The sequence below is a fragment of the Penicillium verhagenii genome, assembly GCF_028828195.1.
Source record: "Penicillium verhagenii strain IBT 33310 chromosome Unknown utg000009l_segment0_segment0, whole genome shotgun sequence".
NCBI classification, from domain to species: domain Eukaryota; kingdom Fungi; phylum Ascomycota; class Eurotiomycetes; order Eurotiales; family Aspergillaceae; genus Penicillium; species Penicillium verhagenii.
The window spans coordinates 1,693,282-1,720,304 of record NW_026643173.1 but is presented as its reverse complement, the minus strand read 5'-3'; the positions used below and the strand labels follow the sequence as shown (position 1 = coordinate 1,720,304).

At 48.1% G+C, this 27,023-nt stretch overlaps 13 protein-coding genes across 13 annotated transcripts; 5 read left to right on the top strand and 8 right to left on the bottom strand.

Annotated features, from left to right (window-relative positions):
* Positions 1–778: 778 nt before the first annotated feature.
* Positions 779–3,087, top strand: N7466_009698 (DUF3405 domain-containing protein; the record flags this gene model as incomplete). The annotated part of the gene is made up of 4 exons (XM_057169087.1): positions 779–1,083; positions 1,153–1,370; positions 1,420–2,014; positions 2,067–3,087. 4 exons carry the CDS (start codon positions 779–781, stop codon positions 3,085–3,087), a joined length of 2,139 nt encoding a protein of 712 aa, XP_057017793.1.
* Positions 3,088–3,578: 491 nt separating this feature from the next.
* Positions 3,579–3,996, bottom strand: N7466_009697 (uncharacterized protein; the record flags this gene model as incomplete). Its single annotated transcript, XM_057169086.1, has 2 exons — positions 3,579–3,783; positions 3,860–3,996. The coding sequence occupies 2 exons, from the start codon at positions 3,994–3,996 to the stop codon at positions 3,579–3,581; spliced, it is 342 nt and encodes a 113-aa protein (XP_057017792.1).
* A 1,355-nt stretch (positions 3,997–5,351) lies between these two features.
* On the bottom strand, positions 5,352–6,191 carry N7466_009696 (uncharacterized protein; the record flags this gene model as incomplete). Its single annotated transcript, XM_057169085.1, has 3 exons — positions 5,352–5,412; positions 5,459–5,926; positions 6,001–6,191. 3 exons carry the CDS (start codon positions 6,189–6,191, stop codon positions 5,352–5,354), a joined length of 720 nt encoding a protein of 239 aa, XP_057017791.1.
* A 1,278-nt stretch (positions 6,192–7,469) lies between these two features.
* Positions 7,470–7,981, bottom strand: N7466_009695 (uncharacterized protein; the record flags this gene model as incomplete). The annotated part of the gene is made up of 2 exons (XM_057169084.1): positions 7,470–7,825; positions 7,888–7,981. 2 exons carry the CDS (start codon positions 7,979–7,981, stop codon positions 7,470–7,472), a joined length of 450 nt encoding a protein of 149 aa, XP_057017790.1.
* Positions 7,982–8,807: 826 nt separating this feature from the next.
* N7466_009694 (uncharacterized protein) lies at positions 8,808–10,016 on the bottom strand (the record flags this gene model as incomplete). Its single annotated transcript, XM_057169083.1, has 1 exon — positions 8,808–10,016. The coding sequence occupies one exon, from the start codon at positions 10,014–10,016 to the stop codon at positions 8,808–8,810; it is 1,209 nt and encodes a 402-aa protein (XP_057017789.1).
* Positions 10,017–10,508: 492 nt separating this feature from the next.
* On the top strand, positions 10,509–11,429 carry N7466_009693 (Zn(II)2Cys6 transcription factor domain-containing protein; the record flags this gene model as incomplete). Its single annotated transcript, XM_057169082.1, has 1 exon — positions 10,509–11,429. The coding sequence occupies one exon, from the start codon at positions 10,509–10,511 to the stop codon at positions 11,427–11,429; it is 921 nt and encodes a 306-aa protein (XP_057017788.1).
* A 289-nt stretch (positions 11,430–11,718) lies between these two features.
* N7466_009692 (uncharacterized protein) lies at positions 11,719–13,098 on the top strand (the record flags this gene model as incomplete). Its single annotated transcript, XM_057169081.1, has 3 exons — positions 11,719–12,125; positions 12,200–12,696; positions 12,785–13,098. The coding sequence occupies 3 exons, from the start codon at positions 11,719–11,721 to the stop codon at positions 13,096–13,098; spliced, it is 1,218 nt and encodes a 405-aa protein (XP_057017787.1).
* A 744-nt stretch (positions 13,099–13,842) lies between these two features.
* On the bottom strand, positions 13,843–14,932 carry N7466_009691 (60S ribosomal protein uL14; the record flags this gene model as incomplete). The annotated part of the gene is made up of 4 exons (XM_057169080.1): positions 13,843–13,953; positions 14,137–14,383; positions 14,673–14,723; positions 14,919–14,932. 4 exons carry the CDS (start codon positions 14,930–14,932, stop codon positions 13,843–13,845), a joined length of 423 nt encoding a protein of 140 aa, XP_057017786.1.
* Positions 14,933–15,672: 740 nt separating this feature from the next.
* Positions 15,673–17,790, bottom strand: rpdA (histone deacetylase RPD3; the record flags this gene model as incomplete). Its single annotated transcript, XM_057169079.1, has 4 exons — positions 15,673–16,584; positions 16,644–17,185; positions 17,241–17,541; positions 17,614–17,790. 4 exons carry the CDS (start codon positions 17,788–17,790, stop codon positions 15,673–15,675), a joined length of 1,932 nt encoding a protein of 643 aa, XP_057017785.1.
* A 561-nt stretch (positions 17,791–18,351) lies between these two features.
* Positions 18,352–19,612, top strand: N7466_009689 (proteasome regulatory particle lid subunit RPN11; the record flags this gene model as incomplete). Its single annotated transcript, XM_057169078.1, has 4 exons — positions 18,352–18,420; positions 18,543–18,796; positions 18,870–19,405; positions 19,464–19,612. The coding sequence occupies 4 exons, from the start codon at positions 18,352–18,354 to the stop codon at positions 19,610–19,612; spliced, it is 1,008 nt and encodes a 335-aa protein (XP_057017784.1).
* A 1,002-nt stretch (positions 19,613–20,614) lies between these two features.
* On the bottom strand, positions 20,615–21,535 carry N7466_009688 (uncharacterized protein; the record flags this gene model as incomplete). The annotated part of the gene is made up of 1 exon (XM_057169077.1): positions 20,615–21,535. One exon carries the CDS (start codon positions 21,533–21,535, stop codon positions 20,615–20,617), a length of 921 nt encoding a protein of 306 aa, XP_057017783.1.
* A 558-nt stretch (positions 21,536–22,093) lies between these two features.
* On the top strand, positions 22,094–23,800 carry N7466_009687 (protein translocase subunit TIM50; the record flags this gene model as incomplete). Its single annotated transcript, XM_057169076.1, has 3 exons — positions 22,094–22,366; positions 22,436–23,152; positions 23,210–23,800. The coding sequence occupies 3 exons, from the start codon at positions 22,094–22,096 to the stop codon at positions 23,798–23,800; spliced, it is 1,581 nt and encodes a 526-aa protein (XP_057017782.1).
* Positions 23,801–24,298: 498 nt separating this feature from the next.
* N7466_009686 (putative C6 transcription factor) lies at positions 24,299–26,577 on the bottom strand (the record flags this gene model as incomplete). Its single annotated transcript, XM_057169075.1, has 4 exons — positions 24,299–24,717; positions 24,776–24,911; positions 24,969–25,791; positions 25,862–26,577. 4 exons carry the CDS (start codon positions 26,575–26,577, stop codon positions 24,299–24,301), a joined length of 2,094 nt encoding a protein of 697 aa, XP_057017781.1.
* Positions 26,578–27,023: the final 446 nt, after the last annotated feature.

Below are 27,023 nucleotides of genomic sequence, written 5' to 3'. Positions count from 1 at the left end.
GCTCTCAGACATTTATAATATATGTAAAGTCTATAATAGACTAACTTGTAGTGGCATTTGCTGACCTGTCCCTGAATCTTCGGATGGCTTTTTTACCTTCCGGTTTAATATATGCCGGAGATTCCCGCAGTGGACCCTGAGACCCTGTGGGGCACTGGGGCCTATCAACAAGGCTTGTATTGCGCTAGTAAACTGTTTGACCCCAAAAAACAAACCTTGAAGCCCATTTAGGCAAGCGGCTTGTGTTGAAAGTACGATGCGACCCTGAAGGGGTTCTGTGTACTGTCCGTATTGAGTAAGCTGTTAGCGAAGCGTTGTAACTCCAAATTTATAAGTAGCTGCTAATGTGGAGTCCGGGTCCAAACACGTTTCAGATCGACAGGATTCAGGGATTGTCAGGTCTTTTTTGGGATTTCTTTTTTGGACTATGTAATTTTTGTTTTTGTTTTTTTCCTCTTTTGGGTCTCTGCTTTCAAATCACAGCCTGGAGGCAACTGCATTAACTACGATATCCTAGTACATGCAATCCATGGACGCACTGCACTCCACATGATTGGTTAATACCGCTTTTTTCACCCAACAAAGGTTTTTTAGGTATTGCTTGTCTCTAAAATAAATTATGTAAATTGAATGCGCCGCAAAAACCAGGGTCTTTTAGCACTTATCCGCTTTGTTTCCATTCTACCTTCATCCACCTCTTTTGGAGGGGGCTTCCTAATATCGAGCTTCCTGGTCCCTTGAAACCTCCCGACCGGGCCCGCCATAGGCACATATCACAATGGCGACAGCGACAGCCTTTTCAAATGCTACTTCACTCAATTCCCTACGCCGCTTTCCCCGCATCTGGCTCTACGTGGTCCTCGCCTTTATTTCCTTCTTCCTATTTCATCAAATAGTCATTCAAAGGCAAGATGTCCTTCCTAGCATATCTGCAATGATGGGATCTGATGCGATGTCCAATAGAGAACCTATCGCCATCAAGCCTGGCGATCTGGGGCACAACTTGCTTGAGGTGAGACCCCAAGACGATAAGTCCCCTTTTGCGCACGAACCAGTGGGCCTTGGAACACTCCGCGATGTTCGGTAAGTTGCTTGGCAGCCCCCCTGTTCGGCAATTAAAACTTGTTTTGGATACTAAACTCCTTCATCTAGCGAGGACAACTTTTACCGTGGTGGTGTTTTAGCGCTGAATCCCGGTAGCGACAAAGCTCCAAGCCCCGTGATTCTCGATCCTTACCCAGATTACAATGGCAAAGAATGGCGCGACACATTCGCTGGCAGCTTCCGTGCTTGTGAAGGACCGAGGAGGAATACATTGAACCGCCGAAACCCTGAGGATATGATGACTGTGTATCCGGGTATCCAAACTGGTAACTTGCGCTTTACTCGAGTCCTTACGTCATTCTAACGAGTTTATAGATTTCCCGCCTTCATTAATCGGTTCCTATTCCGCTTTACAACTCGATGCCTCAGTTTGCACTAGCCGACACTCGAGACTCGGCGCATACGGATACGAAAGCGACAGCAACGACAGTTCAAATGTTTGGCTACCACCGAAAACCGACTGGGATAGTGTTCCATGGGGGAGGCTTCAATCGCAATGTCTCGACAGAAACGCAGATAGATATGTTGGAGGCCAGGCCAATTTGCAAGCTGTGCACTCTCTACCTACTCGCCCCACACAAGAAATCCCCAGCAGTCAGTCCGAAACTGGCAACCCTCACCACAAAACACGTTCAGCTGTGATTCTCCGTGCATGGCACGATATGGAATGGACCGAGAACCTCAAGCAAAGCATTAGGGCTCTGATCATGGAACTATCACTACACTCCGGTGGTGAATATGAAGTTATTATTCTGTGCCATGTGAAGGACAGGAAAATAAATATCAACCTAGAAGGTGCCGATGCCCTCAATCTTAAGGCCCAGTTTGTGCCGCGTGAATTTTTGGATATGACCATTCTCTTCAATGACTTTACACTCGAGTCATGGTATCCCAAGGTCGAAGAGCATAGGTATGATTCATACAGTCCTTCAAAGTCGTCGTTCAAGCTGACATCATTAAAGCACAATCATCCAATACTGGCAGCCAGTTCAAATTCTTTCTCAAACTGTGCAGGGATATGATTATTTCTGGCAGTTCGAAATGGACTCCAGGTTTACCGGCCATGCCTATCACTTTTTAGAACGAGTCGCCGAGTTCGCCAAGGCACAGCCTCGGAAGTATCTCTGGGAACGAAACTCCTACTTTTATATTCCAGGTGCATATGGCATCTGGGAGCAATTCAAACATATGGTTTCCACTTCTTTAACAGGAAAAGAGAGTATCTGGGGACCAATGGACCTCTCTAACATCATCGCAGAGGGTTCCGTGAATACCGAACCCATGGTTCCAGTGGGTCCCAAACCCCCTGTCGTCTCCCCAAAGACCGACAAATATGAATGGGGCGTTGGCGAAGAGAGCGACCTCATCACATTCCTACCCATCTTCGACCCTATCCGCACGGCCTGGGTCTTCACAAACCACAAGTGGGGCGTTAAAGATGACGTCCCCCGACGAGCCTCCCCCGTCGCCATAGGACGAATCTCGAAGACACTCGTGCAACAAATGCACAACATGCAGAGCAAGTGGGGAATCGCCCTCGCTTCCGAAATGACCGCGCCAACCGTCGCGCTGTGGCATGGTTTGAAGGCCGTGCATGTTCCCCATCCCATCTTCGCGGATGGAAAATGGACATCAAGGGAGTTAGGCCGCATCATGAATCCCGGACCAGCCGAGAAAATCAATGGTGGTGAGGATAGTATCTGGAATTGGGATCACCACTGGGACCATATTCTATATCGCCTGACTTACCTGTTCTCCACATTGCCGTCAGAGAACCTGTACCGAAGATGGCTTGGTTTCAAGGTCGATCCTGATCAGTATATCGATGGTACCTTCCACCAGGATCCTCAGGGTAGGAACTGGTTTGAAACGGGTGACTTGCGGGAGGACTTATATGGTCCACTTTGCTTCCCGTCTATGCTTCTTCATCCCGTCAAAAATACCGAGGCTATCAAAGGCAAGGGAATGGCGGTTCCTGTTTAGAGCGTTTGGTTAGATGTATTTGTATATACCTATTTCATTTATATGACCCATTACATAATTTCAATGCACAGATTGAGTGCTACATAACCTTTTCAATTCTTGGTATGAAAACGTGGTAATATTTCCAATGTTGCAGGGTTGAATGACTGCCCATATGAGATTATTTGTTCGAGCTTCGGAACCTTGGAAGCATTATAAGGTTGAACATGATCTACACACTGCACACTTAATTCAACATATGCACGTGTGCCCACTATATTCCCCGCGGGGCTACAGCGTGTCCCGAAAATAGTTCCTTCTGTCCGGGCTAAAAATTCGGATGAAGAATACAGTGCTTAAGTGAAGGACATTTGAGAAATCAAAAGATACCTACTACATCTTCCTCTTTAGTAGTCACCAAGATTGCCCATACATTGACACAGCTACCTAATATCTTGTTAAGTACAATCCGACCTTCATAAAATTTCCTTCCGTGCCTACAGAGTAAATGCCTAGTAGTCTATATCAGTCCATTCCCCATTCTTCAACTCCCTGTCAGGAAGCGGAGGCTCATCCCCCATCTCATCATTGACATCGTCCAACTCCTCCTCAACATTCCTCTGCTTCTTGGACCACTCATCTACTCTCTGCATCCAAACCTTGTCTTCCTCTTCGGACTCTGTGTTCAAAGCTTGTTCTTGACAGAAGCTAACAAGGCTGCATGGTTGTGAGAGATAAATGTGAGTTATTTCCAAGTCTCAGATACAGAATCCCACGATCAGAGGAGCCTTACGATTCACAGAGCTCGAGTTGCTGAGAAAGAATCTTCTCTCGCTTGAAGATGTCATCTAGTCTCGCAAGCTTGCGCTCTTTGCTGGCAAAATCTTGCTCGAGTTGTTCGTAGACTTCTTCGACGTCGCCTTCCGACATTATGAGGGTATTATGGTGGGGTATATATGGATTTTAACTTGGAGGATATGACAGCAGTGGGTATGGGAAAATATGGCTGACTTCAGGCCCCGAGACTAAGTTATACCTAAGCTTGGTTATATACGGTTGAGGCATTTATTTTATATCTAAACTACACATGTGCAGGCATGGATTCCAAAATGGCAATCAATGGATACAATGTAGCTAGTACTTCCTACTTTTGACAGCCCTGGAGTTGCAGTTGACCCCATGTGAACCTTAAAAGAGATACTCCGCATACTTATACCCTGCACATGCATACGGCTACATTTTGACATTCTCTAGCTCTGGACTAAATTATATACTGACTATGCACATCAGAAACTCTAGAACGCCCGGGCTAAAAATCAGCAAGCCACCATGTGTATGTAAGGCTAGCTGGTAGAGGTTTGAGAGCATTTGAAGCAGGCTGACACTCAAGTGCCCCGCTCCCGAGGTGTCTTTCCCGCTTTCAGTTGACCAATTCGAAGAGCAACATCGACCATGCTGAAAATAAGACTACGCAAGTAGTTGATTTGATTTGAGAGTCGTCGCTCAATATTTCCCACAACATTCCAGCGAGGCGCAGATGCTTGTACTCAGTGCCAGAATTGTACACTTGCATAAGCACTATATGTGCTGGCAGACAGTACTTAGCATCCAGACTTATCACTATCTATGGATATTTGAGCTTTGGCCTTGATTTCTGGGCAAATAGGAAATATTAATTGTGGCATTTTTTTTCCGCCGGAGCTGAGTATATCCTGGCTGTTTGGTTGACTTTAATGCCACGTCTGGTTTTAATTTCCATGAAAAATAAACGGATTTGATTGGCCTTGGCAGATCAAGGCGCGCGTAGCCTGGCAAATCCTCAAACCGGGATGTGGTAGTTTGAGAAAGCGGTGTGGTAGCAAAGAAACCATACCAAAAACAAAGAACCACCACAAGTTAAAAACGCAATCCATTGGTACTATGATTAACTATTAGTGATAATCTAGTATTGAATCGCTTAAACAGTTACTCATAGACGACAGGCTGTTTTTAAGGTGATGTCACTCGTAAAGCGAGTCTTCTTATTATGTTAATTTATAGCTATTTGTGCGTGTTTCCTAGCGATTTGGAACGCTATTAATTCATTCTTGTAGTGTTGAATATAGCACTTTATAAATCGCTGCCGTCTGCCGAATCGAGTGTGCCGAGCTCCATAGTTTGTTTCAGAAAGCACCAATGCCACGATAGATGATAATAAGTGCAATACCAATTATATCGTTAACAAAGAGAGATAACGTTCCCACGGCTTGAACGCGCGATCTAAAATTGTAAAGGCATCTTTTTTTTTACTTCCATGAGAATGTGTAATGTGATTGATATCTCTTCTCGGCGGTGAACCAAGTAAGCCTGTAGACAACATAGTAGACTCAGACCGTACGGTCCGGTCTATTACCTCCAGCTGAACTGAGACATGATCGAGTCCCCAAACATTGCATCACCATCATCATTCGACCGATAAGTTAGCGCAGTAGCAGCGCCACCATGGTCTACCCTCCAGCCACCTTCATTACCGAACACAATAATTGATTCACTACCGCCAGTCCAGACCTGGATGTCCACTTCTTGCTGGTACTCGATGCAAGTTGGGAAGTCTACAACGGTCTCGTAGCCCCAATGTCCGTTGAAGTTGTCGTTAAAAACGATTGTTTGTGTGTGTCGCCGAAAGGAAATATGTAGAACGATCCTACCTTGGGCGTCCCAAAAGTTGAAACTATTGTTGTCGTTCTTGTTATCGCGGTATGTTGAATGGTATGAATTGGCATATAGATGGACTATGGTGTTGTTGAAGTCCGTGACGCCAGGAAATTCGAAAGAGCCTGATCGTACATACAAGGTCTGTTGCGTTTCATGCCATAGGCTCCTATTTTCAGATTAATAAATACATCAATCGGTGCTCGGTGCCATATTGGTGAAGGAATAGGTTCCATAACATACATTCCAGCGAGATTGCTCGCGTTAGCCGCATGACCCGGCTGGGCGGCAGCATGATGCGCATCTTTAGCAGCAAGTTTTGACTTGAATTCTCTGAGCTCCTCTTCGCTTAACTGTTCCACTTTGACCTGTTTCAAGCCATCGGGATAAGGAGGAACAGTTAAATTTTTGTCTGCGGAAAGTGATTCTGCCATGGTGTGAAGCTTAATGATGTTACATGAGCACTTGAGTGTCAAGGAGGTCAAATTGAGTATTTATATTCCCGGCACCTGGCGGTCGGAAGACCAAATGGCATTGATTAATTTTGAGTAAATTTGACTAGGAGTTTGTTTTGTATTACTTCAAGGTTTATTCAAACCGATGGCTGCCTGAACCCCGGGGAAATCGAAGATAATTGGTCATTGGAACGATCAGTCTACACCCTCAAGTGCTGTAGATCCACTAGGGCGTTTTCATTAGCGTATTATTGCAAACGTCCAATGAGATGCTTCACATCCTCGGTTATTTCTACTTGATGGTAACCATGAGGTCTGTCTGGAGGGAATTATGGCATCCTATCGAAGCCATTGTAGGGTTCACGATCCAGACGAGTGAGGTTGGGCATCCATCGTATACTGAAGTCTTGTGATCTTCGGGTTAGCTTTTTACACAGACCCGAAGGCTGAGCAATCCACGCGTATTTGATCTAGCAACAGCCGGCGAAGTTATAAAATGCGTTAAGCCGAGTGAGACGTTCGTTCATCAGGATATCGGAAATCCAAAGCCGGCATTTCCGATAAATTTTGATTAAGGTTCTGGAACTAGTACTTTATCAAAAAATCAAAGAAAATTCAAATCAATATGCCGTTTGCCGAATGTGTCTTTTATGACCATCATGGTAGTTTTTCAGGGACGTGTCACGTCAAGTTGCCCCACCGAGTGTGTGGAATCTGGATAGTCCGTTATGGCCCGTGCGTAGCTGCGTCGGCAGGTATGCGCGATTCAGCGGTAGTAGAGCTTTCTCGTGTACCGCGCCGGCAGGTTCCGGTCGATCTTTTGCCGATGTGCGCCTTTGGTGCATCGCACTTTATACCATCTCAATTGGCTATACGGTATACCATCTATAAATGGATCAGCGAACCAGCTCAGTTGTCGGACAGTGAAAGCGACGATGAATTTTATACCAATGGCTTGCGTTTCTCGCTTCTGGTGGTTCTTTGGTACCACGCCGCTTTCCCAAACTACCACATCCCGGTTTGACAATTTGCCAGGCTACGCGCGCCTTTGATCTGCCAAGGACCAATCAAATCCGTTTATTCTCCATGGAAATTAAAAACAGACGTGGCATTAAAGCCAACTCTCAATATGGCATACCGTCTCTTTATCACTATCTGGGCAATATTTTAATATGTTGAATTTGGGCAGAGAGCACAAAGTCGCATTATAGATGTGCAGTCAATAAATCGCCTCTGAGAAAATATATACAAATACGACTAATACAGAACAACCTCGTCTTTCGAACCACCCTCCCAAATCCAAGTTTTCAAGATATCAGAAGCAACCCCAGCCACGATCTGAGGATAGTTGGGAGGAGGCTGGGCACCAGGCGGCGGCTTGCGGCTCGGATCACCAGCAATCCAGATGACCGGCTCAGGAGCAATACCAGCGAGTTTCTCACGGAGCACCGCAATATCCTCCATGTCGAATCCTCGGCCAAAAATCACGGCCCGTACTGGGCGGTAATTGTGAGAACCGACATTGTTGACAGTTGAGGACTTGGGATCCTTGCCTGCCAGAAGATGGGGGATTTCTTGCTGGGCAGCTTCGAAGCTTTGGATGAAGTGAATGACTAGGATTGTTAGCGTCTTGAACGGAACTGAACGATTCTATGGTTTTTTGTTAAAGACAGACCTTCAATATCGGGAAGAAGAAGCTCGGATACGGGCTTGCCGATTTGGTCGTCTAAAGCGCAGATCACGATGGGGAGGGGGCTCAAGGAGGACATGGTTGAAAGTATTGGTGCTTATTCGGAGAACTGGCTCGAGATGAAGTTGGAAGATATAGTGATATGATGAGAATGGTGGTAAATGAAAACGTTGACCTTTGTGAGGGACAAGTCTGATACTTTAATAGTTTTGGATGTTTCCCATGCTTTCCCCTATATCAGACCCGGAGTCCGACATCTACTAAATGCGGCTTAGGCTACAACTTATCCATGGTTTAATTCCCCACAAAGTCAAGAGGCTGGTAGAAATCATTCAAACGCAGTGCTCATTCCAGATTACATTGAGAGATCAAGTAGATCAATATACAGCGCGGTGGGGCGGTGGGGAACATATTCGATCGATTGACCAATCGGCGAATTTCATGACTTAATCTCCCCATCCGGTAATAATCTCGGACTCCGATTTCACCAACTTTGAAATCACTGATATATAGAACTTTTGGTGTCCTTTTTTCTCTCAGCCAACCCATTCTGATGTTTCAATGTTGTTGGCCTCAAAATACTGACCCTCTACAGAAGGAAGCGGCATCTGCACTACAATCTCTGTTCACATAATGGCTCAGAGCTCTATATGACTTAGCTTCCGACAACCCGAGGATTTCTCTGTCTTTGGACAAACATCCCGAGACTGCTGTCCAGGTGGCAACTACTTTTGCATCAGGATATAGCCCCCTCCAAGTCCTCAAGTTGGATCGATTTTAATGGTGCAAAGCGACCTATTGAGCCTCGCTTGGAAAGACACTCGGGGAGGTGATTATGTATTAATCTTCAACTCTGGCATACCAAGACGACTGCTCTATGGCTATTATATCGATAACTCCGGTGTCTATCCCGAAGCCATGATCAATCCTTTCTTGACCGCTTGGATTTCCGCGGATAAATGGGTCACCAGTCGGCCATGTGCGATCTCTGGAAGTCTTATAGACGGAACATTGGCATCCGCGTTCAACCCCATCGGTGTTAAAGTAGAGTGACTATTCTGTTTGATCCGGGCTGAGAGAGTATCTACCAGACGTTGCAGATGCTCAAGTTCCCCAAGAATGACTTGGGACTGGATGTTCCATCCTAGATCGGGATTGTCGACCGTATGATCTCCAATCGTGACCGCTTCATGGACCACTGTTTCCGGTAAGGCTGGTTCTTCCTCCATGAGGCTCTGCCCAGTGATACTGGAAAGATTACCGGGACGACAGGATAAACTGGCACGGATCATCGCTCGATACCACACCACCAGTCGAGAGCATATTGATGCTAGTAGGAGTTGATTCTGGGGACGGAGAGCGCAGGCACACTGTAGCATGCGACAGACTGACATACCGGCCTCCTTGTTGCTCTTTAGGACGTTGCCAGATGTACGTGGGTGCTCAGGTGCATCTGTTTCTTGGATCAAGGTGCCTTGATTGCTGCGGAACAGGCAGGTTGGTTGGCGAATGTGAAGTGTGCGGAGGTACTTTGTTGCAGTGATTATGCATGGCGTGCGATTCTCAGCCAGACATGAAGACGTTATAGTCTGGGGTGGAGCTAAAGCAGGGGTTGGCTGTGGATTATCGAAGTAGAGTGGTGGGGTGGAGAGCGACTCCAGGGCTTCGTGCTGATGGCTGGAGAGATAGTCGGGAAATGCAGAATAACTGAGCAGGGGTTCTTCGCGATTTCCAGGTCCGAAAGAATATCCCATGCAAGATTCGGTTTCTGTAGTTCCTTGGAAGGGTGTTGTCGCTGCAAATGGGTCCAGATATAAATCATAATTGAAACCAGCATTCAAGTCAACACCAATGGGGCGAAATGAGGGGTCCAGGAAGAGATGCCCATTTGCGGTTGACTCCACCAGTGGATGCAGGGGTTCGGCTGGTGCCGGCATTGAGTTCCAATCTTCAATGATACCGGTATCTGGAAGAGAAGCCCATCCCTCCTTGCCGAAGTGCATCTCGAAGGCATCGGCTTCCATGGAAGATGACGACAACGGTGACTCCAACGGTGAGAAGGAGGAAGGTTGGCCTCCCGTTTTCCGGGGGTAACTGAACTGGGCATTTGCCATTTTGCCTTTTATAATTGCATTAATCGTATGTGATATTTCAGAGGCTCAAGGCTACTCAGTGATTAATTGGGAATGTTCCAAGATTTGGGTCTTGGGGCTGAACATTTGATTGCAATCGAGATAAGCCAAGACTTCAACGAGTCCAAGACAGAATGACTCTTGTAGACTAGTAAAAGGCGCCCCACTTAATCCATTTCCACGCTGAATTGGCCTGGAATCACTTTACGGAACAATGGCTTATTTTAGCGATTCTAGTCTTTAGCGGCATAATCCCGAGGGTTTTGCCCTATTCTCATGCTTACTGCATCTACAACTGGCAGTTCTTTTTCTTCTATTTGCGACCGAGGGGGGGCCTACGAGCCTCTATGGCAAATCTCACGTAGCGTCGCTTTAGCGTACACCTTAGCGCTGACTTCATTCAATGTGATCCGTTTCCATCTTTTTGCCCCCTCCATTCACGATATTCCCCTTCAAATTAACCAGAAAAAGAATATGGACAGCCAAACTCAATCATCTTCATATATAGCTCCTCTAAAGAAGCTCAAGGATTCTTGCGACAAGTGTTCTGTCTCCAAGGTCCGCTGCACCAAAGAAAAGCCGTCATGTACACGATGTGGGAAGCTCGGGTATACATGCTTCTACAGCCCTGCACGACGAGTGGGACGCCCACACCGATCCAAGGACTCTTCATCGCGGGGAAATGATAGCAAAGAATCGGAAAAATCTCTTGCAAAAACAGTTAAGACCGCAATATTTATAGATGAGGGAGATAAATTGTTATCCCGATTTAACTCATCTTCGACAAATGACAACGTTGCCAACGTTAGGCTCAATCAACACGACAACCCCCCGGTACAGCAACAACAGCCACAACGGCACGAAGAAGAATTCCACAATGCAAATGAACAAGAGAGCTCCATTGCAGTGCAGCTGCATGCCGTGGATCAAGACTGCATGCTTGTTATAATGGAAATATTTTCAGAATTGGAGATTCCAGCCTCACAGCTCAGGGGCTCGTTGTCAGTAGATGCCGACCTACTGAACATGACAACGCAGACTATCACGAGTGCCCTTCGTCGTCTCTCAAATATTCTGATCTGCCCTTGCGCCGAGCGTGCCGAGAATGCCCTTTTAATATCTGCTGTTTGTCTGACCATCGTGGATATCCATACCATAACAATTGGCAAATTTCACGGCATACCGGGCAACGGAACCATGCCCATGGGAGTGCTAGCAGAGCTTTCCAAGGTAGCCAAGCTGGTCTTGCAATTCTCTGATCGGTATAATGAATATCTGAGTGGTCAAATATCGAACGGCAATGGCATGCCGTTGGACTTTTTGCCGGCGCTGGGCAACTTGATGAGAGAAAGATTGCAGAAAATTACAAATGACGCGACGTACTGGCTCTCATAATGCACAACTTTTCTTTCTATTGACAATGCCAACAATTGGAAACATCTGCATCCTGTAGTCTGGCAAAAATTGAGAGTAGCAAGGTCAGCCATTCGGGAAGTCTTCGGGGTCAACAGAGGAGCCGAAAAGAAGCCGAAAGCGGTTGGAATGTTACAACAGCTCTGGAGCAAGTCCCCCAAACAAAATTACCGACACCGGGAATATTGAATAAAGATGGAATTTCCAACGTTTTAAAATTGAAAGACACTTTGGCTTCTCCTTTCTCTTAGCACTATACCCATAAATCAATATGCCTTCACAGCCCAGCATGGACGATCTCATCGCTCCCCTGGACGCTTCTACCCACCTTAACGAAGAAAACAGAGTTCGTCTTCAAGACAGCCTGTTTGAAGCCGCCGAGGCTCTGGAGACACCTAATGATATGCTCTACCGTCTTCTCAACCAGGGCAGACAGATGTCAATGATCAAGATTGGATACGACCTGGATATCTTTTCGACGCTTACCAGCCGCGCGCAACCCTACTCAGTAAAAGAACTGGCAGCACCCAAGAACGCCGACCCACTGCTTATGGCGCGCTTATTGCGTTTCTTCGCGGCCAACCGTATGATATCGGAAACGAGCCAGGACCATTTCACCGGGAACAAGTACACCAAGGGTCTGTCCGATCCTCGAATCCAGGGTGGACTGCTTCATGGGTAAGTTTACTTGTTGCCGTGGTTTGTTTTCAAACAGAAAGAAAAAATCGTTTTTTTGTTTTTCGTCTCTATAGTGCCGTTTCTCTACTCAAACGACCTGACTTTCTGGGCTTGAACAGTTTCCACATCAGCAATCCAACATGGCAAAGCCTTCCCGAATATCTGCAAGAAAACAACTACGAAAACACGACCGGCGGCCATTGTGCCTGGCACAAGTCCGCAAACACCGATTTGGATTTCTTTCCCTGGGCGAAGCAGAACCCTGATATCCTGAAATACTTCCAGCAACTCATGGGCATCATGGGTCTGCCTAGAGACGGCAGCTGGCTCGGTGTCATCCCCATTGGAGATCAGGCGCGATCTATTGCGGGGGATGTGGATTCTGACCGGAAGGTATTTGTTGATATTGCCGGTAGTGTCGGACACCAGTGTGCGCGGCTTCTTACGCAGCATCCGGGTCTGGCTGGTCGAGTTGTCCTGCAGGATCTGGAGGAGACTTTTGAGCGGGCGCCGAAGATCCAGGGAGTGGATTTTATGGTGTATGATTTCTTTACAGAGCAGCCGGTCAAGGGTTAGTCTTCGTTCAAACTTCTTTCCATCTGCCTTGACACAGGTTTTGATGATATGTGCGTTCCGCTTGCTGACTTGTTTGTGGTCAGGTGCCAAGTACTACTACCTGCGCATGATCATCCATGACTGGGAGGATGATAAGGCAGTGCAGATTTTGAAGAATATCGTGCCGGCCATGGCGGAGGATTCTCAGATCCTCATTGACGATATTGTTCTTCCTAATACCGGGGCTCATTGGTGGAGTACATGTATGGACATGCAAATGTATATCATGCATGGTGCAATGGAGAGGACGGTTGACCAGTGGCATGCGCTTTTGGATAGGGCGGGCTTGAAGGTGGTGGACATAAAGACGTATGGCGCTGTGATGCGGAACTCGGTGATCGTTGCTGTACCCAAGTAATATTAGTTCCAGAAAATTGTATCAATGTTCTCTTGTACTCCGAGCCACATGATTTAGTAGTGATATGCCACACAAGGGCGGGGAAGCTACCAGGAAATCCTTGGCAGCATTAAGGTCCTGGGGATCAGCTGGTGGGGACCAAAGCGTAGCTCACTAAACAATAATAGGTAGAGTACCGTAATGAGAAGCTGGGTCTATAAGGCAATCACTAGTACGTACGATGCCCCGTAGTAGGTCTAGACAAACCCCGAGGTGTTTTGGGTTTCCACGGTCACCCAAGGATTAAATTGTAAGTGCATGTCTAGTAGCATACTGATAATCCACGGATCTTACAGTACACTTGGTCTACGTAGCTACTAGGGAAAAGGTCAAGCCATAGGTCATCAGATTCATGAACCTGCCCGAATCCCTCACGACAAGGGCCGAAGACATCGAAATCGAGAGCAACACCGGGTGCTATGCAAGTCCGATATCTCCCCATAATAAAAAAAAAAGACGGATCATCATGAAAAAGGGTTGTAATTTTTTTCAAAAATACTTCCGAGTCGCCAGTGTTAAGAGAAAAAAAACACGAATTTGGGAAAGGAAAACCGGCTCGATATAACACAGGTGGTTTCGTCAAATGGACCTCCGCATTTCCCTGCTCCACAATATGCCTCGTATGCACGCCGTTTCCCAGGTCCCAAGGAGTTCAGGTTTGGATGGTATCGTTCATTTTTGGTTGTTTTATTCGGTTCTCTCTCTTTACATGACAACACCGGCGTTGGAGGCAATACGGGGCCAAAGCTCAGCAGCCTCCTTACCGACGGGACCGGTAATGGCGGAACCCTTCATCTCACCCTTGTTGTTGACGATCTGTGACAAAGAGAATCAGATTAGTAAATGCGTTTTCGACCCAAGGTTTTAGAGGTTTGGGTTTTGCAGTATGAGATTTGAGGTGGAGAATCATATCAAGTCGAATATTGATCCAAATATCTGCGACACCCCAATCCATATGCATTCCCATTCCTCCCGAAACATAACGGAACATCCACTTACAACACCAGCGTTGTCCTCGAAGTAGAGGTAGATACCGTCAGCCCGGCGCCAGGGCTTGCTCTGGCGGACGACAACGGCGGGCATAACCTTCTTACGGAGCTCAGGCTTTCCCTTCTTGACGGTGGCCATAACCATGTCACCAACACCGGCAGCGGGGAGACGGTTCAGACGAGCACCGGTACCGGCGACGGCAATGATGTACAAGTTGCGAGCACCGGAGTTATCGCAGCAGTTCATCACGGCGCCACTGTTCGACAAAAACGATAACCGTTAGCTTTTCATTCTCCTTGAGCCCATCTTCAAAAAATCTCTCCCGTGTCGTGCACCCCGCCCAATAGTTGTCGTTTGTCCCGCCATTTTTTGTTCGTGATATTTCTTGTGTCGAAAATTCTTCGAGGCGTGGTTGGATAATGAGTCGGAAATTCGGTGCAGATAGTATGTTGAAGGCGACGATGGGCATTGGACGTTGTCGAAGTTCATTGGGCGCAGTACAGGACTGGGAGGAAAATTCTGGGGATTCTTCAAATCAAACGTACACAGGCAGACCGAGGGTCATCTTCAGCTTGTTGCCGGCGGCACCGCCACGACTGTAAGGAAAACGTTAGCATTTCCACTCTGTTGCTGGTTGCTGTAGTCCCCCGTCTTGTCCGTCCGGTTTTTGCTCTCTTCAAGATCGACATGGTTGAATGTTTCAAGGCGCATGTTTAATTGTCGAGATCGTTCACAATTTGTGCTCCGGTTGGATTTGACGGTGTTTCCGATGGTAGGGAAGTCAGACTTACCCTCTCTTAGACATGATGGGTGAGTATCACGGGGGGGTTGTCGGATAGTCGAAAGGGTTGGCGACTGAAGGTCAGGTCGAGTCGAAGAATCGTCCACAGTGGTTTCTCGCTTGTGCGTTCAATGTGGAATATCTTGGCGCGGGTCTATTGGTGGGACGGGTTGCCCTAGCGCTAAACCTGTTTGGAGCTAGCACATGACTAACACCTGAGGCATGAACTTTATGCCGTAATATCACGTGAGTGCCCCATCGACGTAATCGATAGTTTAAACTACATTCGCCAACAAATGATAATATCAAGGCGGAATAATAATGCAGTTGGTAAATACGTATCTTTATCCTAGAATTAATCTTGAGAGCATTGAAATGGACGGAATAGACTTGATCAAGCAAAGGCAAGCTCCCAACTACCATTATTATGTTGTCCTAAAACAGACTATATAGAAAACGATCAAGTTTCAAGTACTACTAAGTTCCAGCTGAAAACGACCGTTCTGGACCTAGGACTTTCAAATCTAGATGGAGATTTTTGATGAATGATAAATTCTGCAAATAAAAGACTAAATTTGATTTAAAAAGACATGAGGGTATTCGTCACTTAACCGGGTGGAGAATCCATCTCGCCCGTTCCATCGCGAAGAGAGACACGACGCCCCCCATGTAGCACTACTATATCTCGCTGTGAAACCGATAACACCTTTCTGCCCATTGTCCGTTGCGCCAGTTCAAAATTGATTGTGTTATGTCACATCTGTTCACTCTTCCTGCTTGGAAGGTTGGGCAATCGAGTCCGTGGCTGGCCCTTGGGTCTCTGAACCTCCAGATGGAACTGACCCAGCCGAGGGTGTTTCCGCGCCTTGCTCGGCTGCAGGAACAGAAGACTCTTTGGGAGGCGACTGAGCCTGGGGTGGAGACACAGGTGCCTTGGAAGAATCTTCAGCAGCAGGTGATGTTGCGGGCTTGGTGTCTTGCGCATCAATGATGGATTCAGACGGTTCTTCTGGGGCAGGGGCAGCGTCTTCCATCAAGGTATCCGCGTCATGTGGGGGAGGAGAAGGCTGCTGAGAGCCGGCAGCAGATCGGACGTTGTCCTCGCCTTCCACAACCATTTGATCAGCATCGACGGGAGTATCTTGGCCATTTGAAGCGGCCGCTCCAGTCAGTGTCTCTGGGTCTGTCCGTGGGATGTCGGTCATGCTGGTGTCCATAGTAGGATCCATATCTCCATCTCCAACCGATGATGCATCTGCAGGAGTTGCCATTCCACTGTCAAGGCCGGAGTCGTCCAGGTTCCTGTAGTTGGTCTGGTTTCGGCGGCGCATAGCACCAGGTTGGCGACGGATACCGTTGGCGGCATTTTCCTCCTCATCCTCGCTATCACTCATCAGCTCGCCGGGCTTTTCCACATACTGATCGAAACGTCGTTGAGTGAATCTCTTGTCCTTATTCTCATCTTCATCCAGGTCATCCATAACGTCATCAGCCTCGTCGTCCATACCATCAACAAGCGGGTTACGTGGCACATCCGTCATCTGAACTGAAGGCGCAAAGGCTGTACGCCTCAGGTTCTCAATAACTTGAATACGGATTTTGTCCAGGTAGTCTTTTGTGTTGGCATTGTCCATATTGGAAGGGCGAACATCAAGCTCGTAGTCGGGAGCAAAATACTGCGGAGAATTGTTAGTTTCTAGCCCATCACAGAGCACACAATATCAGGATCTCTCACCTCGTAGTAATCATTGTATGGTAACTCAGATTCCAAGTTGTCTCCAACAAGAATACCTGTCTCGAAAGCCCAGGTACGTGCCACATTGCGCATTGTGTAACCACCACCACCGAGAATCAGAGTTGGGAGGTCAAAGCTCTTAATAAAGTTGACGCAGTTGGCGTGTCCACGCATACTCAAATTAAAGCATCCCAGACGGTCGCCAGACAAACTATCACCACCACACTGCAACACCACAGCTTCCGGGCGGTACCATTCCATCACACTCTTGATGACGGGTTCAAAAATGCTCTGGTAGGAAGCATCGTTGATACCATCTCGAAGAGGGAAATTGACAGCGTAGTTCTTTCCTGCGCCGACACCGATATCGCGGAGCTCTCCAGTACCAGGGAAGTACTCGCCGTACTTGTGGAAAGACACGGTCATCACACGATCAGTGGTATAAAAGGCTTCTTCGACACCATCACCGTGGTGAACATCAATATCAACATAAAGCACGCGCTGTTTGAATCGTAACAGCTCGAGAATGCCGAGCACAATATCTGTATGTCATTAGCACTCAAGAACCATGCAGACATGATAACGGCCACGCCCTACCATTGACATAACAAAAACCACTGGCTTCGCTCTTCTTCGCGTGGTGCAGACCACCAGCCCAGTTTACTGCAACTTCACACTTTCCGCGATTCAACCGTGCAGCACCTTCCATACTGCCGCCCGCGCTGATTCCACAGAACTCAAAAAGGCCGTCGAATACTGGGCAATCGTCACCAACATTGTATCGGCTCTGCTCTTTGGAGAACTGATCCATGTTGTCGGGGGTGACCTTCCCAAGGAAGTCAATATATTCGTCGGTGTGGAATTGGGTCATTTCGTATTTTGACGCAGGCTTCGCACGCTGTATGGATTGGCGCATTAGTTTCAATTCAATATCATTAACAGCTTATGATTATTCGCAAAAAACACTCACGTAAATCTCCATCTTCTTGTATAGGCCATAGTTCATGACCAAGCTGTGGGTCATGCGAATGCGATGAGGCTTCATCGGGTGGCCCGAGACATAGGCGTAGTTTCCCACATCGGAGTCATAGAAGTAGGCGACCTTCTTGTGGTTGGGGCCTGTAGTGGCCATAGGTTCAGCCGCCATGACGAACAGTTGTTATGGGGTAGCTCGGCTAATGTTTTTCAGGCAGAGCAGAGGATATCAACTAATGTCGGTTGTAGGTGGGTTTAGGGGAGACAATGAGAAGGATTTCTCGCTTGCACCCTGAGAGAATGTAGAAATTGTGACCAAATACCACAGTATGCAAGCTGGAAGACTTATGCACAGCAGTATGTCAGGTCAGACAAGCTCATGATGTTGCGGACAAGAAACGAGGAGAGAGGCTTGAGAGGATCCATCGCCGCGTGGGAAGGAGCGGAATCTGGCAGAACTTTGTAGACCGCCTTCGTCAGTCAATGTGCTCGGGTGTGAGCTGGTTTCGCCCGTTCAAGGTGTCCCCCCATCAATTCGCTGTTCCTAAAGGTTTAATAAAACACTTTATCTTGACGCACTGTGTTACTGATTCCGTCTTGTGACCATTCTTGTTGCTTATAAATTGCCAAATCGATTCTCTTGACACACCTCCGCCCCATCGGGAGCTTCGACCTTGAAGCTATCATTCACGACCTTTCTTCTTCACATCTTCTTTGATTTCTTACTCCAAATATGGACCGCCTTAACCGGATGTTGCAGGCTGCCCAAGGCATGGGTATGGGCAGCGCTGCTCCAGGTGGTGTAAGTCGCTCAGTGTTGCCTTTTCAGTGTTGCCTCTTCGGTGTTGTCATGATGTTCACCGATTACCGATTGCGACATTTACATATTTTGAAGCTTCGCATTGCTAATAATATATGTTACAGGATTCCCCCAACCTTATCGATAACTCCGAAACTGTTCACATCTCCTCGTTGGCTTTGTTGAAGATGTTGCGCCATGGCCGCGCCGGTGTGCCTATGGAGGTCATGGGTCTGATGCTTGGAGAGTTTGTCGATGAATACACAGTCCGCGTCGTGGATGTATTTGCTATGCCTCAAAGCGGTACTGGTGTTAGTGTCGAAGCTGTGGATCCTGTGTTCCAGACCAAGATGATGGAGATGCTACGCCAGACAGGCCGGTAAGTAGCCCCCAGGGTCGGGGCCCATGCACAGCTTGGATTTCATACTGACTCTTGTTCTTCTCTCCTGTAGGCCCGAAACAGTTGTCGGCTGGTACCACTCTCACCCCGGATTCGGCTGTTGGCTGTCTTCTGTCGATATCAACACTCAGCAATCATTCGAGCAATTGACTCCCCGCGCTGTAGCTGTTGTTGTTGACCCGATCCAGTCCGTGAAGGGCAAGGTTGTCATCGATGCATTCCGTCTCATTCAGCCTCAAACAGTCGTTATGGGTCAAGAGCCCCGGCAAACAACCTCCAACTTGGGTCACCTAAACAAGCCCTCCATTCAAGCCTTGATCCACGGTCTCAATCGCCACTACTACAGCATTGCGATCGACTACCGTAAGACAGGATTGGAGGAGAACATGTTGATGAATCTGCACAAGCAAGTGTGGACTGAAGCCCTTCAGATGAACGACTTCCACGAGGAGGGCCACCACAATGTCGACCAGATGAAGCAGCTTGTCACCCTTGCTGAAGGTTATGAGAAGCGAGTGAAGGAAGAGACCGAATTGACCCCAGAGCAGCTGAAGACACGATATGTCGGCAAGGTTGACCCGAAGAAGCGTAAGTTTTGTCCCAATGTAGCACGCAGATTTCATCAATGCTAATTCAAACCCCGTAGATATCGAGGATGTGAGCCAGCAATTGATCGAAGACAACATTGTCGCTGTCTCTAGGCAGATGATTGATAAGGAAGCTTCGGTAGCTCGGCAGTCGGCAACGAAAGATGGTAACAATGGCGCCGCTATGGATGTCGACGAGGAGCTGTAAATTTAGACCATTGGAAGGTGCATCAGCCCTCGAAGAATTCTACAGAAACGCTCTAATCACGAACTTTTACTTCATTTCAATGTTCAATGCCCACTACATAGTACCTACTATACGCATGCTCTAGGCGCCTACAGCACTCAAGTGCTTCAAAAAGTCCTACCTCCAGTAAATCACCAGTACTAGCACTCAAGTGCTTGAGTAACTATCCGTCTACATAGGACCCGCATCCATCCATACCCAGGTAAGTACACGGGTGTGGGTCCACATCATGTGTGAGTGCTTAAACATCGAGAAAATTACACAGTACCTCCAAGTGCTTCTATCCAGATAAACATGCATATCTCAACCTTGTGACACCTTTTAAAGGTATATCCCCTGTTCAAATGTTTGAGCCCTCCAATCACTTGAGTGGTGCCGTCGGGATGTGCGCACCTAGTACGTGGTGTTGATTTTACGCGCATGCGGATATGTATATACACCGTGCACATTCGGCATAAATACATTTGACTTTCAATTGATGCCTGGACATCCACTTCACCCGTGGACCTGGGCATAATTGGACCTATGTAAATAGTAGTATGCACATATCAAGCACTTGAGATTGGGAGGTATTTAGACAATCAATTGATAATAGTAAATAAATTGCAAGGTTTACTCCAAGATTGTAGGTAAAGCCCCGCGGGCACATCCGTGGGTGTGGAGTTCTAGTTTTTAAATCCATAACATCAATTGAATGTATGTACACTTAAGGAATCAATTCAGGGTTGGAGCATTTGTACTACTACTAGCAGGTAGGTACATACTAGTAGGTGTGTAATATTGGACATTTTGATCACACTGTCTAAAGGTTCATAATTTATACATATTCGCTCATCCCCATCTAGCACTCGAGTTAAGCTTCAAATATTCAACCTTGGAATCCATGGATGTTCCTTTCAATGAACGCCCCTCAATGTATTTACATAAAAATCATGGCACATCTAACGTTAATTTAGCAGGACTTTATGATCTCACCTCGAGGGCAAGATCTTCAATCCTGCGGGCCAAATCATCAACAGGTGCAGGTCTGTAGTATGAAGGCAGGGTATCGAGACTTGCAACCGGAATCGGGTCCTCGTGATACACATAGCCTATATCATCGTCGTCCGTCCATCCTCTCTCAGGGCCCCACAATAGTTTCTTGTTGGCTGCTCTCGACTCTTTCATTAAGCGGGTCATCAGAGATCCGCTCCGCTGAACAGACGAGTACGCGTCAAATTCCACGAATTTCAAAGCTGGCAGTCGCTCCAGAATCTCTTTAAGCAGCCTTCCAGAGAACTCGGTATAGTATTCCTTGGAAACTCGAAATCCCTCAAAGACAGGTTGTGAGGGATCGCACTCGATAAACACCCTTAATGTGTGCAAGAGAGTCATATCATGCAGTCCCATTGCATCATCAACGGACCATGACTTTGGCGGTGCTGTCCAACTATTCCCCAAAATCAACTCGATGGTGGTGATCAAAGGGCGGTAGCAGCGGGGTATTCCTCGGAGGGTCGGTCGGCGCGAGAAGTCCTGAATTTTGAAGACTCGGAAAATCTGGGACGAGTAAAAGAAGTGACTGGCTTCTTCATGGATTCGCTTCGAGGACAGAAAGAGAGCTATACGTTGTGTGGCCGGTGCCACAAGCTTCGCCTTTTTCGCGGAGGCGCCGACAGCACCAGCATTTCTCTTCGCAGAGGATTTCTTGGTTGGCGTAAACAAGACAAAGTGGTAGACGTTCAAGCGAATTTCGGAGGGGAGATCGAAAAATCGGAATGAGGTCGGTAGAGTCACTGGCTCTACAAAATCTTCACCATCGTCGTAAAACTCCGAGGCCGTTTTGGCCTTCTTCGCGGCCTTTTTGGCGGCTCTCGGCTGTTTTGGGGTGTTTTTCGGGCCCATGTTGAGAGCGACACAACTGGGAAAAGAGGAAAAGGAAAACGGAGATCCGAAGTCTATCAAGTACGCGGGGACGAGTCTAAGGATTTGGCAAGGTTTCCATGGTTCGAAATTCTTTTCTTTTCAATTGAAGATGAGGATAGCCTTAGACAATGAGTGTCAGGCGGAAGAATCATGAATCAAAAATCTAGGCAAAAAATAGAGTAAGGAATGTGTCCCACATACGGAGCTGCAGCATCAAAGGTTTCCCTATGCTGCGGCTCTTGGAAGTGGGATGAGAAGAAAACTTCCTTGGTCTCCCCAGCTATTTCAACCCAGCATGCATGAAAAGAGCATACCTAGTCAAATTATATCTGGGTGAACTTTCATGGAGAGAAAAAGAAAAGGAGAAGGCGGAAATGATGCGGCGAAGGATAAAAGGGAACTGCGTCACTGGATTCTGTGGGTCCCCGGATGCTCACGCGCTCCGACTTTTTTACGGGAAACTCGACCCGGATAGTCCGTGACTCCGTTATACTTGGAGGCATGAGTGCATCACTCTCACACTAAATTTTCACAACCATGTTGAGTCGCGCCATCTTGCCTCTTACGAGGCCTAATGCCCTCGCCTCTGCCACCCGCCTGTCGCGCGTCCCACGGGTTTCGGCCCTGTCTGTTCAGCAACCGCGATGGTACGCCAAGGGTAAGGACACACCATATGAGCTTCCCGAATCGCTGCAGGAATCCAAATCAGCCAAATCCAAGAAGTCAGCCTCCAAGAACCAGCCAGAGTCAGAGCAATCCGAGTCTGATAATAAGACCAAGCCCGACACCGACGCTGCTGAGTCCAGCACTGTAAGTTGCATACCTGTCATACAGCACGATGAATATCCATCAATCTGACAGCAGCTTGCTTTCTTTTAGCCCGAAACCGAACAAATCCCAAACCAGCCCCTCCCTGATCTAACACAAGGCATCCCGTCGACCTTGGCCGCCGAGCTGGAAGGTCGTATGAAGAAGGGCGGCTCATCACACCTGAACATTACAGAGGACCACACCCAATCTGATGAGTACAGTGAAGATGGCCGAGGTGGTGGTGATATCCCTAAGAGTGGATATGAAACCTCCCTAGACCGCCGCAAGGCCCGCATGGCCAACATCATGTACGCATTGCTGCTGGCCGCTGGTGTTGCTGGTGTGGGTTACCTGGGTCGCAACTGGGAAACCGAAGAAGAACAGCGTGCCCACGCCGATGAACCATCTGGCTGGGGCGTTGGTCTCTGGTGGAGCCGTACCAAGGCTCGCATGGGTGACCTGACCAGCTACTATAAGGACCCGGCTTTCCCCCAGCTGCTTCCCGACGAGGATCCCACCCTTCGCCAACCCTACACACTCGTCCTTAGTATGGAGGATTTGCTCGTCCACAGCGAATGGAGCCGTGAGCACGGATGGCGTGTGGCCAAGCGTCCCGGTGTCGACTACTTCCTTCGTTACCTTAACCAGTACTACGAGCTTGTTCTTTTCACCACTGTGCCCAGCATGATGGCCGACCAGGTTCTCCGCAAACTAGACCCCTACCGCATTATCCGCTGGCCCCTCTTCCGTGAGGCCACCCGCTACAAGGACGGAGAGTACATCAAGGTATGCTATGTCCAACGATAATATTTTTGTCGTCACAAAGTACTAACACATTGCTAGGATCTTTCTTACCTGAACCGCGACCTGTCTAAGGTTATCCTTCTCGACACCAAGGAGGAGCACGCCCGCCTGCAGCCCGAGAACGCCGTTATTTTGGACAAGTGGACCGGTGACCCTAAGGACAAGACCCTGGTTGCCCTGATTCCGTTCCTGGAGTACATGGCTGGTATGGGTGTGGAGGATGTGCGTCCCGTGCTGAAGTCATTCGAGGGCAGTCAGATCCCCATTGAGTTCTCCAAGCGTGAGAAGGCCATGCGCGAGCGCTTCGAGAAGGAGCTCGCTGAGGAGAAGAAGAAGAAGCCCTCCATCAGCATGGGCAGCGTTGCCTCCGCTTTGGGACTGAAGTCTACCCGTGGTCTGGATGGCGAGATCTCGCCTTCTGAGGGCCTGGCCCAGGGCAAGATGCTGTGGGACCAGATCCGCGAGCGTGGCCAGAAGAACTACGAGCTGATTGACCGTGAGATCCGCGAGAATGGTGAGAAGTGGCTTGCTGAGATGGCTGCTGAGGAAGAGAAGGCTCGCCAAGAGCAGATGCAGAGCATGAAGGGCTCTTTCACTGGCATGTTCGGTGCTGGAGGTGAAAAGCAGTAATTTGATAGTCTCCTTCTATCACGCCCTGCAACCTAAAAAGAGGAAACCAACTTCTCTTGCATGATTTCACCTGATATCTAAGGTTTTCCTCTCTTCTAACCTGCTTTATATTTGCCAAATTATCGTCCATGGTGTTTGTGTGTCTGTCATTTATGGGCAAGGGGCGGGTCATTAGATGGTTTGGTTTCGTTCTGAGCATTCAATTCCGGAACGACTGTAAAATAGCGTTTGGTGTCCGATCTACTTGTTTCTTTATTATCAATGTACATTTATATCTCAAAATTTGTTCAGCACTTTAATACGAGGAGACTTGGACAGATAAAAATATTGTTCTGCACGTTTTTGGGGTTCGTGCCGGACCCTGGGTATATACAGTGTTGAATTAAAGTACACGTCCGGTTGCCCACCAAAATAAAAATACCAGAAGATCAACCAGACAAATCATGTTGAGGTAGAGACGTCTTCTCCTAGATATCTAGGATGCCATATGTGCATGACCTATGGCAGGTTAACGTCCTGAAAAACGGAAACGTCCCAGATACCGGTCATATCGAATGGGAAACCGTCCATAGTGCCGAACGTATTGGAGATAGACATCATATCGTCGACGATATCGTTATTTGTTTGTGTCTCCGGCAGTGAAATCGCAGCTGGGTTTACCAGTCCGTTTTCAGCCATGGAGTTGGTTACCGTTTGGTCCATCGTGGAGCTAGTGCCAGGAAGTCGGTTCATAATTCGCTCGCAGTGGTCAAGGCACATGTCAGCCACATCCCAGTCTTCTTCTTCTCTGACCCGACGGAGAACCGTGCGTAGGGTCTCCACGTTAGCGAGACAGGAACGAGCAACTTCAGTGTCATTGGTCTCGAGAGCACATCGGACGAGGAGGGTGGCGGTGGATGTTAAGTGAAAGGCGCTATCTATAGAAATTGTGAGTATACTGTGCAAGGGATCAAAAACAACGTGATTGTCACGTACATGGCAGCCAAAACTCCTTGAAGTTCTCTTTTCGGAGGGATGTGATGAATCGTACGATCTCTTCTGCTGATCGTCGGCACTCGGTTTGGAAGTAGCGGCGAGCTTCGGGATTATCTGTTTCGGCATTGTTGACCTCCTTGAATAAATGTTAGTTAGACATCTAACGAAACGGGTGGATAAAGGAAGGTCTTACATTCAACTCCACGCGGCTCACGAGCATCTTGACTGCCAAAAATGCTAGCTGCAGACTGCTTGATGCAGCCACCTGTTCCCCACGGTTGTGATGCTCTGGCGCTCTCAGCCAGTCAGGAAGAGAATCTTCCCATAGATCCAACTCCGTTCGGATTTGTCTGATTTTCTTGGAGATTTCCCGCGCCATCTTTGCTTGAAGCCCGTAGACAAGGGGCAAAAGCTCACCTAATATCTCGGTCAACTTACACAAGAATATGTGGCAATGGGCCGCTCTCACACGCTCTGTTGTGCGCATGCTCGAGGGCACCAAACTGTCAACAGTGGGGAGAGGAACGTCATATTGGGTCTTGGAGATCTGTGGAGGCACACCATGACCAAAGCTACCCCAACGATCATGAATAACTACTCCCCACCAGAGTCGGATCCGTTGGTTCTTTTCCTGCTCAGAAAGCTTCCACAAGCACGGATCACGATTCAAGCCAAGGCAATTGGCCAGGGAAAGCATACGACCACAACTAATAGCATTCCCGGTCATAGAGAAGATTGGTCGGCCCGTCAAATCAATCAGTGCGGCACTAATTGTGGACAGTCCGGGCGCTGAGAACTCTTCGTGCAAGGCCGCGACGGTCATATTGACGGCATATCGTACGTCTGGCTTCGGGTGGCATGCCAGCTTAGGGGTATGCTTCCAGTAAACAAGGGACATGGAATAAACCTGACATAAGAGTGAAGCCGGGGGGTCTTCCGAAGAATCGGTGATATAGGACTCCCAAAAGGATTCACCGTCAAAGATAGGGAATGCGGTGTTGAATCGGTCGATGAATCTGAAAATACGAAAAAGATTAGTCAATAAGAATTCATTGGACACTGTCGGGGAGTGACGCCAAGCCTTACAGTCTCACAAGGTCGTGTTTGAAAGGACCCAGTATTTGTTCTAGAATCTCTTTTTGGTTCTCACCAGGCGGTACCCCCATGCGCATACCTTTTCTCCGCCGCGAAATAGTGGTGTAGAGCACAGGCTTCCTGGGATCGCTGGAATAGATATTGTATGGATGTCTCTTGGGTTCTTCAGAAAGGCTCGATCGTTCGGGTGGCATGTGTTTCTCAATGACCTGCGCATCCTCTGCGATCATTGGTCCGACAATGAGAACTGATTCGTTGTGACGATCGCCATCCTGATATCCTTTACGTCGCGTGGAATCACTTTCGCGACGTCCAGAAGACGCACTGCTTTCCTGAGGGCTAGGTCCGTTGGTCGAATGGCGTGTCGGGATATGATGGACTGGAATTGGCGAGCTACCGGGACTTCGCTTGCGCTTGTGAACGGATACGGGCTCAACCGGCTGGGCTCCGGGCCATGGCGGCTTTGATTCCGAGGTGCCCAACAATGGCGCATCCGCAGAGGCCTCTTCTTGGTAGTGGCAGTCAGCACCCTGCACGCGACACAGGAGACACGATTGTCCGGGGATATCGACGGTGCATCGGGACTTGCGCTTGCGACAGAGATCACAGGCGCGGACCTTGTGAGAGCGGTAGGGTCGCGCGCCAGCGTTGAAGCCGGGGGAGGGCAACTTGGAAGAGGGATTGACTTGGAGAGGTGGGGGCGACATGATGCGCAACCCTAGAGGTCGTAAGAAGACGGGGGGAATGTGAGGAAATAATCTGGGGAAAAACGATCCGGGGACTTTTCGGAGTCGGCCGATCCTAGTAGGACAGAATGAGGGGTACAACCCGGCCGTATGCGACAAGCATTGAGTGTCGATTGGTTGGGGGAGCACAGCCGTAGCTCAAAGATTGTTATACTTCCATGGTGTTCCTTGTCATGGGTTCTTTTAACTTTCACATATAATCAAAAGATAATGGAGTAGTCCTGCAATGATCAACGAATTAACCAATTACCGAATTTCCTCAAGACGAAAAAGAAAAAAAAATGAAGCTAAACTGGATGCGGGGTGCGCTGAGTCATCACCACGTGCCCACTCTATTTATATCCAAGAGATCGACGGGCGACATGAGGGAGGTTGGGATGTATTGCCACCTGTCGCAGGGAGTATCT